At 33.6% G+C, this 13335-nt stretch overlaps 1 protein-coding gene across 2 annotated transcripts in view; it reads left to right on the top strand.

The window, feature by feature from the left end:
- The window catches only part of LOC149425904 (ras-specific guanine nucleotide-releasing factor 1-like), a 95249-nt gene that overhangs the window by 28210 nt on the left and 53704 nt on the right, over nucleotides 1–13335 (top strand). For both annotated transcript variants that reach the window (XM_089642150.1, XM_089642143.1), the window contains exons 5-7: nucleotides 3327–3440; nucleotides 3979–4085; nucleotides 10722–10869. In XM_089642150.1, coding sequence (XP_089498276.1) covers nucleotides 3327–3440; nucleotides 3979–4085; nucleotides 10722–10869 — 369 coding nt within the window. The remainder of the gene's footprint in view (nucleotides 1–3326; nucleotides 3441–3978; nucleotides 4086–10721; nucleotides 10870–13335) is intronic.

The following is a 13335-nucleotide window of genomic DNA, read 5'->3' as shown; positions in this document are numbered from 1 at the left end:
GTGTTTTGTGCTGATGTATGTCGGAAATAAATACTGGTTTACCGATAGTGTGTGAGGAGTGTTGAATTAGACATGTGATTATATGACGATAGGTGTATTTGATTTGAGATCGTGTTTTGTGCTGATGTATGTCGGAAATAAATACTGGTTTACCGATAGTGTGTGAGGAGTGTTGAATTAGACATGTGATTATATGACGATAGGTGTATTTGATTTGAGATCGTGTTTTGTGCTGATGTATGTCGGAAATAAATACTGGTTTACCGATGGTGTGTGAGGAGTGTTGAATTAGGCATGTGATTATATGACTATAGGTGTATTTGATTTGAGATCGTGTTTTGTGCTGATGTATGTCGGAAATAAATACTGGTTTACCGATGGCTTGTGAGGAGTGTTGAATTAGACATGTGATTATATGACTATAGGTGTATTTGATTTGAGATCGTGTTTTGTGCTGATGTATGTCGGAAATAAATACTGGTTTACCGATGGTGTGTGAGGAGTGTTGAATTAGACATGTGATTATATGACTATAGGTGTATTTGATTTGAGATCGTGTTTTGTGCTGATGTATGTCGGAAATAAATACTGGTTTACCGATGGTGTGTGAGGAGTGTTGAATTAGACATGTGATTATATGACTATAGGTGTATTTGATTTGAGATCGTGTTTTGTGCTGATGTATGTCGGAAATAAATACTGGTTTACCGATGGTGTGTGAGGAGTGTTGAATTAGACATGTGATTATATGACGATAGGTGTATTTGATTTGAGATCGTGTTTTGTGCTGATGTATGTCGGAAATAAATACTGGTTTACCGATGGTGTGTGAGGAGTGTTGAATTAGACATGTGATTATATGACGATAGGTATATTTGATTTTGAGATCGTGTTTTGTGCTGATGTATGTCGGAAATAAATACTGGTTTACCGATGGTGTGTGAGGAGTGTTGAATTAGACATGTGATTATATGACTATAGGTGTATTTGATTTGAGATCGTGTTTTGTGCTGATGTATGTCGGAAATAAATACTGGTTTACCAATGGTGTGTGAGGAGTGTTGAATTAGACATGTGATTATATGACGATAGGTATATTTGATTTTGAGATCGTGTTTTGTGCTGATGTATGTCGGAAATAAATACTGGTTTACCGATGGTGTGTGAGGAGTGTTGAATTAGACATGTGATTATATGACTATAGGTGTATTTGATTTGAGATCGTGTTTTGTGCTGATGTATGTCGGAAATAAATACTGGTTTACCGATGGTGTGTGAGGAGTGTTGAATTAGACATGTGATTATATGACGATAGGTGTATTTGATTTGAGATCATGTTTTGTGCTGATGTATGTCGGAAATAAATACTGGTTTACCGATGGTGTGTGAGGAGTGTTGATTTTTTTTTGGAATAACTTAATGAGTAAAACCTCTAATTGTAATATTTAATTATTGAAAACAATATTACCGATTCCTAAACGAAAATTTGAAAAAAAAACAAAAAAAGATACGGTCACATTTGAGAGATTTTCCAGAGCACGGCATAACTGAGCTAATGGAACCCTATCTCCTTCGGTCATATTTAACTGTCTCAGATGTGATTGTATCTTTTTCTGATTTTTTTTGTTTCAAATTTTCGTTTAAGTTTCGCTAGTTCTTATTAGAAAGAGAAAATAAGAAAAAATGAAGACAATGTTTGTAGTTCTTATTCAAAGTTACATATGGCCGAAGGAGATAGGGTCCCATTAGCTCAGTTGGTAGAGCGGTGCCTCGGCAAGGTAGTTCTGGAGCTTGAACCCAGGTGGAGTCCTGGGTTCAAGTGCCAGCAGTGATGGTATCTTTTTCTGATTTTTCTGTTTTAAATTTTCGTTTAGGAATCGTAAATATTGTCTTCAATAATTAAATATTGAATTATTTGAAGAATTTCAGTTGTGATGTTTAATTTCAGCAAAATAGTAAAATGAAGTATGTGTGTCATGGATTTATCCATTTGGTCGATGATTTGTTTTATATTTTATACTTCCTTGTCGTGCGTAACCCATGGTAGATAATATATGTTTATTACGGCTCTATTATGGATAACTTGTATTTCAGATATTTGTTTATTGGTAATGGTACCCCAGATCCTAACTAGATAACTCCGGTGGATTACTTTAAGATGTAGATTTTCATACATTTAAATTCAACATGAAAAGTGCACAATGTTGACGTTTCATGCACCCTTCTGCTAGTGCACATGAATTCATGTGAAAGAGTGGAGAAAAATTGTGCATGACTGCGTCGGATACAGTCAAGTACACTGATGCAATTATATTAGTTCCACGATGATTCCATTTAAGTTATATGGTGCATGAATTTTTACACAGATTTTGGAAAGACATTTTTCATAAAATGCGGGTAAACAAACCCACTTAACACTAATTGAGTGTTTTAGAGTATTTACCTAAGACTCAAACTATAATACCTACGATAGTACCTTTTCAAGATATAAACACACGGACGGATTTGTACCTAGAAGAAAACGACACGATAATGACACCTGCCTGAATTACACTTCAAAATAATAATAACATCACATTTTTAAAGCGCAGTTTTATGCAATTTCCCTTTTTTTTTTTTTGTATTAGGCAATTCACCCTAAAAAGAGTGCTATGTGCCGTTAAAGTTAGGGGAGATGGTTATAATTTTATGGAAAATCTATACGGGAATAGGAAATCTCAAATATTTAAGTCATTCAAGTCTATGAACTTGTATAGAACTGAGAAAATGCGAGAATTGTTAAGAGAAAGTAAATAAGGAATACTAAGGGGAGATTGGTGGGTGATTTTTATAAGTAAACGATAAATGCCTTTGAAAGATGAATGATTTTTACAATTAAAGAAAACATGATCAAGAGTCTCATTTTCCATGCCGCACTGGCAGAGTGGACTATCTAGGACCCGGATTTTAAACAAATGGGATGCAATGGAGCACAATTTCCCTTCAAGTGCTCTCTCTCCTTCAGGAATAAAACAAATCAAATAAACCTAACCTATGTATGGATTTTTTGTTATAAATAGGAAATTAATTTGGCTAAAAGTCTTAAAATTCTAAAATTTAAATAGATTTATTTCTGCAAATGGGTGTAATTATCTATCTCGTACATTTTATGGTACGTAAAATGGGTGCAATTATCTATCTCGTACATTTAATGGTACGTAAAATTCACGCCTTTGTAATTTCATTCTGACACAAACATAATGTGTTAGAAGGATGCAATGGAATGATTTAAAATCCTTTATTTTGTGATAGTATTGTGTTACTGTAACTCCCTCTGTCTCTTTCAGAATATATTATTTTACTACGACAATGAGAGTAGCAGCAGACCTTCTGGAGTCATTCTGTTGGAAGGAAGCTACTGTGAACGATTGGGCTTAAGAAACTCTGACAGGCAACTGGCGGTAAGTATCTTAAAAATACTTCTTGCCTCGCAAGAGCTGTAAGTTATTACCTTTCTTTGGGAATGCATAATGCGTTTTTTAATCTTCTATTAACACGCGTGCAAGACTCCACACTATCTCGAAGTGTTATTTAAAAATATATATCTGAATGTTACATGTTTCACAATTTTTTTTTTTTTTTTTACAATTTTTCGCAGTGAATGCGTAGCATCCTTAATTGTGGAATGTTATGAAGCTTATAGAAATTGCGGATGGGGTGAAGAAGAAAGGCAAGATGAATTTTACAACCTGAACAATTGATATAGTAATTTTTCTTCTTTGATACAGGTTGTTAATATTGAACTGCATTCAAGAAAACGCGCGCACTAAAAGTTTATCAAGAAACCTGTTAATTCATAAGTTATTCATGCAATCCCATTTTTAACCGGATAGCAAATAATTTAAAGGGATTCTTAGTAAATTAGCAATAGTAATATTTCTAATTGAGAAAATAAAAGTTTGCCATGTTTTTACTTATTCGACTACGTTTTTCTTTCAGCACTGTTTCACAATCTCCTACCGCAGAGAAAACCAACGTCAGTATGAATTAAAAGCAGCATCTGAAGCAGACTGCGTTCATTGGATAGACGCCATTAGGGATGCAAGGTTGGTTATTATTTTTTAATCATCTTTTGCATAATAAACAATGTCTTGCGTGCCGTATGAATCAAGATTTTTCAAAGATGGTATTTATATTTGAAAATGGGTAAACCATACTTCTTATAAAAGTATACACAACAAACCAATGCATACGAATATAAAATATACTTCTTTTCGTTACTTTTTTATTTCCGATTATTTTCATAGAATTTTCTAAGTTCCTTTCTTTAATCTCTATGTATATCACCATGTTATGGAAATGAGATTTGTAAATCAAAATTCAAATAGTACAATTTTCATACGTTTGAAAAAATTGATCCCAAATGCCGTCTTTTTTTGTGCAAAACAACCTAGAAAATATTATAAAATAAAATTCATAAACAGCTACTGGGTAGTTCCAGTTCACCATAGTTTATTCAAAGTCCCCTTACCCTCAGCTCTGAGTACTGCCTAGATTATTCAGTTCAGTGAGTTTCTATGTTGCGGGGTTTTAACCACATCAGTGTGGTAGAGTAGAAATCATTTCTGCCATTTTTATCCTTATCAAAAAAGGTTTTATTCTCTTCGCTGATCTATAAAACTTTGTTAAAAGTATTATCTATCATCAAACGTAAGACAAGATATCAAACGACTTGGCTAAAATCACACATCTCTCACTGGAATCAATTGGTAGTAGTAAATGTCTAGTAGTAAAAACTTCAACTTTAATTACTTCCTGCATTCCCCAAGGATCTAATCTTATTCCACTCTTGTTCTTGAAATTTACTATTGATCTTACCAACTGTCTTAGATTGAGTTATCTGCTACATGCTGATGATTATAAAAAAATTATCCAGTTAAATTCATATTTGATTGTTTAGCGCTAAAACACGGCCGGCATAGTCCAGTGGTAACGCATTGGACTGCCATTCCGAAGGTCGCGGGTTCGAACCCGGCGTGCGCAAATAAATTTTATTTGATTAATTTGTGTTATTTCACAATTAATTAATAAAAATAATATATAGTATATTTGCGGCACGTTCCTAAGTGGAAGATACTACCAGTATCGCCCTGGTGTAAGACCACCATTCAGAATTGAAACGTTGCTCCAAATGGCTTTAGCCGTGTTTAGTGACTAGATCTGAATAGCCAGGTACTTCCCCACCTTCCTCTTTCCCTTCCCCACTTACCTTCAGCCTCACAACATCCCCCAATTGGGGATGCCATAGTCTCACTGGCTCCAGACGGGAGCAGTTGGGACTCTTGTGAGGTATTCACTATAAAAAATATAAAAAAAATAAAAGTTGAAACAGGGAAATATCATGTGCTCTCTAAATAAAATGAAGATCAAATAATGTAGCTCCATTACCTTTTTTATAAATTGCCACCAAAAGTACTCGAATTTCGAATCGATAATGTGGCAGTTAATTTTGTTACCAATGTTCCAGACCTCAGAATTGAATTTAACAGTAAAACAAATTACAATTCAAAATAGTGTCCAGGGCATATCGTACTCTTCAATTTATTTTTAGAGTTACTAAACCATTCAAAAACCCAATGTATTTCAAATACATAAACACTTTCTTAATTCGCGACATTCTTGAGTTCATTTCTGTCATTTGGAGTTAATATAGGAGATTCATGTAATAACGATTAAACCATTTCAAAAGAGACTAACTCGGGCCTTATCTTGTAGAACCGGATTGTCCATAGTGCTAATCAATTACAAGAAACGCCGATAATATTTCAAATAAGAAACATTAAATTTGAAAGTGGCATTATTTCAATAATATTGTAAACTGCTCATGCACACGGACATTCACACATACACCACACACCTACACACTACACACGTCACTCGGTAATTATTTTATTTATATATATACTACATATGAGACATTTAAAGGAAACATACCTCAGGTACCCACCTTGAAATATTTAATATCTGTAAATTGTTTCATCACTTTAACCAATGTACTGTTTCTTTATAAAATATGAAATGAATTAACATCAACCCAATATATCAGCATTGCAGCTGGCGTGTACAATGTAGGTTCAAATTGTTATAATTTTTATCTTCTTTTCACATAACATCGTCAAAATATTAGGTACTGACCTTGCACAAATATTATTTGAAGCATGATAATAATCAATATATGTTTATTTTGCTTTCATGATTTAATTGATCCTTAATTACATTGTGCATTTTCGAATGATAGATCATTGCTTTCGGCCTTTCAGGGCTACGTTAATATTTGACATAATGACTGATCTATTGAAAACCCAGTTTCGATCCAACCCAGTATGATCTAAAAACCTTTGTATTTTTCCTCATTTTTGTCTGTGCGGTCAATTGGAAATCTCCTCCGGAATTAAGCACTGGCAATAGTTATCCTGCTAGCTTTTTACCATCTAAATGTACAATTTATAATTAAACGCTGTTGTTGGTTAATTATTAAATATTCATATCAACGTGATGAAAGTTTTGTTTTGTACTTCATTTTTTTCTCGTTTATCCCTTTTTTATCCTATTTTCAGGTACGATGTGAGATTTTCATGTTCAAAATAATTATATTTAATTATTTTTTTAGTAATTACGCCATGTTGCGCTACCCCATTATCATTCCAAATTATTACCTATAATCATTATAATAACTCATTTAATTAGGTTTAATATGGTTTGGCTACATGCCGACGTTATTTAATTTTTATTCAGATAAAATGAAGTTGAAAAACAGGTTCCACTTCATTGTTTCATTCACTCCTTTACATAAGCTCGGTACGCATGTGCGCTTTACGAACCGTAAGTACGGATAAAACCTTCGTATCCTTAAGGTACAGAACTAGGTATACTATATACGTTGTTGGTACATGCAGGTACCTTATGTATGTAGCAATCCCGAGTAGGTACTGTAATATTTACAAGTCTAATCCTGCCTTCTTCTGCCATGCATTTAACATAAGCGCTGGCTAAATCATCATACCTCTGCATCTCGTTTTGTTCGAGAATCATTTTAATTAGAAAAATACTCACCAAACTAAGCAAACACTTTAATTGCAGTTTTAATTACTATTTATTTAATGGTTAAGTCAGGATTCAGTGAAGTCTTCTGAATATTATTTTTTGGTACAAGAACTTCTTAAAATCTAACTGATTTTTATGAAATATCATCCCAAGTGACATAAGATTACATATTGTGACAAGGATGATATCTTAAGTTAATTTCTGTTACAATATGCCCCCGTGCGACTGATGAAAAATACCAAGTGACCTCAAAAAGTCACAGCAAGAAAATTGCGCTCTTTTCATTGCCAAAACTCCCCATTTGAGACTGTTTTTGCTTTCGATAAACCAGCTAGTAGCTAAATTGACAAATGCGTCGGCTTCAATCTACTTGCTAAGTTAAACATCATTTCGTAAGCAAATTTTTAATTTATGACTATGGTAGTTGGAGGTTAAAAAAAAAGATAAAAGTAATTTTTGCTTAATATTTCATTTGACCTCTCATTTCCTTTTAGGATATCAAGATTACGAAACCAAATAATTTGTATTTTGCATAATAAGCAGTATAGTAATATTGGTGAATTTTACGTGATATGGGATATTCTTGGAGTGTAGATTGGACTTGTTATTTTCCTGTTACTGGGTATTGGAAACCTAAGACTTCCCGAGGGTGTCGTGAAACTTTATAGAATTTGACATCGGCCAGCAAATTCTAGACGACGCGCGACAAGTGAGTTATACTGGACTGACCGATAAATATGCAAACAGTGGAGTGAAAATATTTTTGTGTGTAGATTTCGGATTTCTTTAAATTAGTTATTTTTGTGTGAATTCTGTACAAGAGTCCCAATTTCAATGCAGCAGTTGAAATCGGTAAGACTAAGGCATTCTCAATTTGGGTTTGTTGTGAGGCTGAAGATAGAAGAAATGGACGGAGGAAGGCGGTAAATCAGCTTTTCAAATCTCGCCATCAATCACTGTTAACGCCATTTCAAGCAATGTTTGAGTTGTTTTATCACTGTCGACACTAAGAATATCTGTTACCATGATTGATTTTAGTTTCATTTAGCCATATTTCGCCACTACCAGCACCCTTCATCAGATTTTTCAAAATTTGGATAATGTAAAACGAAAGTACCGTAAAAATATTTTTAAAAAATATGTACGGAAAAGCTTATTCTTATGCGTTAATTCATAGAAATAATTTAAAACAATTTTTTTTATTGTGTACAGCATAAAATGGCTTTAAATTAAAGTCAAGTTATTAAAATATGTTAAAGATATTAATTAATCATTCAAAAACAGTTTACTTGAGTGCCTTATTTTGTCCTTGAACATTTCAACTATTAACGCTTCTTCCTTGAAACTAAGCGAAATTTTGTTTTGCCTGTTCTCTTCAAACTCTCAACTAGCAATACAAAGGTGGCGGTTTCAAATACCAACGTGCGGAAATATTTTTTTTCCATGAATTTGTGTTATTTCATATTTTATTCATTTAGAATAATATTTGTATTCTTGCGGCACGTTCCAGAGTAGAAGATACTATCAGTATCGTTCTGGCGCATCTGTCTGTGATTTAACGTCAGATGGCTAAAAGTTAACTGAAAGTTAAAAATACCAACAAATTGTCCAATATAGAATTGAAATAATAATAAATAATAATCCACAATACTCGAAATTACAATAAAATCCTCATTTCTCAAACACACAATACAAAATATGGAATAAAATCTTTAAACTACATTGCCTACACAATTTATAATTCGCTTCCAGAAATGTACAAAACCATTGAGAAAAATAAAAAAAACTCACAATGATAAATATTTTTAAAATGTTTTTAAAAATGAAAATCAGTAAGTCTATATTTGTATATCTTTGATTGTTACTTTATTTGTATACTCTTATTTTTTTTTTGTTCTACTTAACCTGTCTTTTAAAAATTATTATGCAGTGTTGTATTTTTGATATCTTGATGCCAATCGAAATTTGTATGTATTTACTTATGTGTGTATTCTTCTTTTGTATTCTGTTCCGACTTAAATGTATTGTAATTTCCTCCCGTCCAAAAATGAGTTTTGTAACTCATCGGGATTGCCCTAGCAAGAAATAAAAAAATAAAAGAAATGATAACAATAATATACATTTTCAGTCCGCATGTACCTTTTAATACTAAAGAGGGAGTTAATTAGTTCATGAGTACTTTAGTTATGACTAACAACTTTAATGGATTGTTAATACTCTGAAAACTCTATTGGCTTAGTTGATTCACCCCCATTCATTAATAACCTCTTATTTTGCATAAAGAACGACATTATCCTAAAATTTGTGCATATTGACAGCTTATCCGACACTTTGAAGGCCTCCCTAAAGCAGCGGCTTTCGTCTACCGACTGTCGGGATCATATTTTAAACGAGCTCGCGAACATCGCTAACTGACCATACACGGAAATAATCGGCAGTAAAGCTAATGGATCTAAGATTGTAAAGTTATTGATTTCACTGTGCTAGACCCCCTGATTTAAGGTACGGTTCGTTCAAATAGTAAATAATCAACGCAAATCTTATCAATCTACTATCTGACCGAGTACGCAGCGACTATGAGTTTTTTTAACTTAAAATTTGTACTAAATGTTATTTTATATTAAGCTAAAGTTTATTTTTATGTGAATACCGCACCAGAGTCGCAAATGCTCCCAACCGCCTGGATCCAATGAGACTACGGCATCTCCAATTGAAGTATGTTGTGAGGATAAAGGTACTGGGGAGGGGAAGGAGATGGGAAGGAAGAAGGTGGGGAAGTACCTGACTGATCTGATCACCAAACACGGCTAAAGCCATTTCAAGAAACGTTTTATTTCTGAATGCTGGTCTTACATCACGGTGACATATCCTCCACTCTGAAACGTGCCGCAAATATACTCGTAAACATTATATTGTGAAATAACATCATCATCATCATCACTTTTGGCTCTACAACCCCTGGTGGGTCTTGGCCTCCTCAAGAGTCTTCCTCCACTCATCTCAGTCCCGCGCCAGCTCTCTTCAGTTTCGAAGCTCCAAGGCAGACAAATCTTTGAGGACGTTGTCGCTCCATCTTAACCTTGGCCTTCCCAGGCTCCTTCTCTTTATCGGTCTTGAGCTCAGCAGGGACTTTGGTTCTTGATGCTTGGTCATTCTCTCCACATGACCTAGCCACCGAAGTCTTCCCAGTTTTATGAACTGTGATGTGAAATAACATAAATCAATAAAAATACTTGCGCACGCCGAGATTCGAACACGCAACCTCCGGATTGCTAGTCGAGAGCCTTATCCCTCGACAACGGAGACCGTCAAATTAGCCGTTGTTATTAAAATTGGTTATTACTCACGATGTTACTTAATATATAATAAAATAAAATTATCAGTTTCTTTGCGTAAATTGTGACATTTGTTGTTTTTGCATTGAAGATTGTTTTTTGTATTGATTCGCCTAATTGTACTTTAATTTTAGGTTCCTAATCAACGGTGCAATAATGTGATGAACTTATTTTAGATGTAGGTAAAAATGTAGCAGTTGTTATGGAAAAAAGAATTATGGGATTTTTTTTCCTTTTCTAATTTTTGCTTGAACTCCCAATGAGACCCACTGCGTTTAAGTATATATTCGCTCTTTCTTTCAGTTTCAACAAAGTTGTACTGCAGAGAGAGGAGTTGGAGCAGCGTCATCTGCACCTGCTTCAAGTGGTAGAAAGTGAAAGGACTGCGAGGGAGCAGTACGCCCAGACCTGCGAAGATCTTGCTGCTGAGGTAGCCAAGCTAAGAGCAGAGGTAAGTCGTATTATTATGTTTGTCTCCTACAACGGAAGCAATATTTCTAACGTACATTTTCCATTGATATGATTTGTGTAACTCTGGTTGACCAGCTCAGGCACGGGGGGTGTAGGTACTGTACAAGACCATCAGATAATTTAATAATATACAGCTTCCTACCCTGTAAAAACTGCAAGTGCGTCTCACTCTTCAATTTGATAGCCACCTCCGGCCTATAAATGTGTCTAACTAAATAGTGTAACAAAACATAAATTTTGGAAAGAAGCCCGAACTTTTTGTTACCGGATTTGGGATGTGTACTTAATTTTTTACGCAGTCAGTAATTTGCGCGCCAATGCAAAACGGGTCAGCAATTTGTAAACGGATTTTTTCTCGAGGACCAAATGGTGATTTTTTTTTTATTTATTTAAATTATAATATTGTCACAATAATACATAATACATGACATAATAGAAATTAGTGTAGTATATATTCTTAGTGAAGTATATATTATAAGTTTTTTTTACGCAAATGGAGAGAACTAGCTGTTGAGTATATTAAATTATGGTGCGAGTTGCTTGTATACTGGCAGATTTATTTATTGACAAATAAACGAAAAAAGGACGGTCACGCCGCCTCCCATGCTCCGAGTGAGTTGGTTTGTTCCCCTCTCCCTGATTGGCTCTTCTAAATTTGGATGTCTATCGGAGATTTCAATATTTCTTCAGAGGTTGATGTCATATCTGGAGGTTTGTGCAGATGGTATTTGAAAGAAGTTTCCTCTTTTATACCCCGTGTTCTCATAAAATACCACCAACTCGTGTGCGATAAAAGTCAATCCGCAAGACCCGCAGTTGATGTGTGTTCCGAACGTGTCCTACAAAAACGTATATCTTGTTTTTTGTATTATTACTATAAAGAAACTACTGTAAATACACACTGAATTTGGGAAAAAATATGTAATTTAGGTAATTAGGTAGGTTCATACCATAATAAGTAATTTTTTTTACTGCATGTAACCTACCTCAAGAGTAAACTCATGCTATGGCCTTCCCTGTGCGGGATTATATTTATATATCTTTACAGTATACATACACGAGTACATAATATACAGGGTGTGTTGATTTTAACCAGCGATTCCATATTTTATTAAGAGTTTAAAATGTAGACGTCATTTTGGGGTCAGATGATATTTTTTAAATTATTTTATTTTTATTTTTGATTATTGGGGAAAAAACAGTTTTACAATTTTATATAACTAATCAAATTTTACAGTTTGCATTAAACAGTAAACATTCCACAAAAAAATCATGTTACATTCAGAAAAAACATAAATAAATAGAAAGTAATAAAACAACAATTAGAAACAAAAACAAAAATTCTATCACACGTCGCCACTGATCACACTTTTATTATTAAGGCATTTTTTTAAATTTATTTTTGAGGTTTCTTTAATAATGAGTATATTATCAATAAACAAAAAAATATCATTTTACTGTCCCATCTTAGAAATGTTCAAACGTTCTTTCTCCTTCCCCGCTCTTCATTAATGCCTAGTCACGCCTCCACCCCACTTCAACTATCAATAATATATGTTCATGCATTATTTTAAAATATTATGTTAGTATAATTTTTTTCCCGAGAAAGGGACGGTTGTTGAACGGTGAAAACCACAAAGTTATAGTTGGATTCGAAAGTACAAATACATTATATTGACCACCTACGAGTATCATTAAGTTAAGTAGTCTAGTCGATTGCAATCCCGAGCTAATCATGGGAATCTATTCCAGCTTTGGCTTCAGGCAATCGGCTTCAGAGAACATGTGGTTTTATATTCTGGCATAGTCAGGTGCACTTGCCATTCATAGGAAAGGAAATGGGACGAACTAATTGGATTGAATTTCTAAAGCCTTTGAGATCTCTTCTATGCATAGAAATCTACGGAATGACGTAATCAGTTACGGGCATCGCGTAGATATTCAGATTTTTTAGAATACAAAATAGTTCATTTGTGCACACAAATAGAAAATATTCAATATATGTACCTAAACCTTTTCAGATTTACAAACTTTTTTCGTTTTTATACGATTAGTAGATACGTTTTTTTTTTTCAGATTTACAATTTTTTTACAGTATTTATACGATTACTTACGTACTTTTCTTTCCGGATTTAGAAACTTTTTTACAGTCTTTTTACGATTGGTATATACGTACTTATCTTTCAGGATTTAGAAACTTTTTTACAGTGTTTTTACGATATATATACGTAGTTTTCTTTCCGGATTCAGAAACGTTTTTATAGCCTCTATACGATAAGTAAATACGTATACAAATAATTTACAAAGGATTTACACACTTTTTTAGTGTTTTTATCCAATTATTGCATACGTACTTATATTTTCAGATTTAAAATCTTGTTTTAGTGTCCTTATACTTACATACATAACAATCTTTTTGAAATTATAATCTTGTATTAATGTCTTT

This window comes from Hesperophylax consimilis, chromosome 2 (assembly GCF_061612785.1).
Source record: "Hesperophylax consimilis isolate HC1 chromosome 2, BYU_Hcon_1.0, whole genome shotgun sequence".
Taxonomy (NCBI): domain Eukaryota; kingdom Metazoa; phylum Arthropoda; class Insecta; order Trichoptera; family Limnephilidae; genus Hesperophylax; species Hesperophylax consimilis.
Note: the sequence above shows the minus strand (reverse complement) of the source record. Positions and strands in the feature narration are given on the sequence as shown.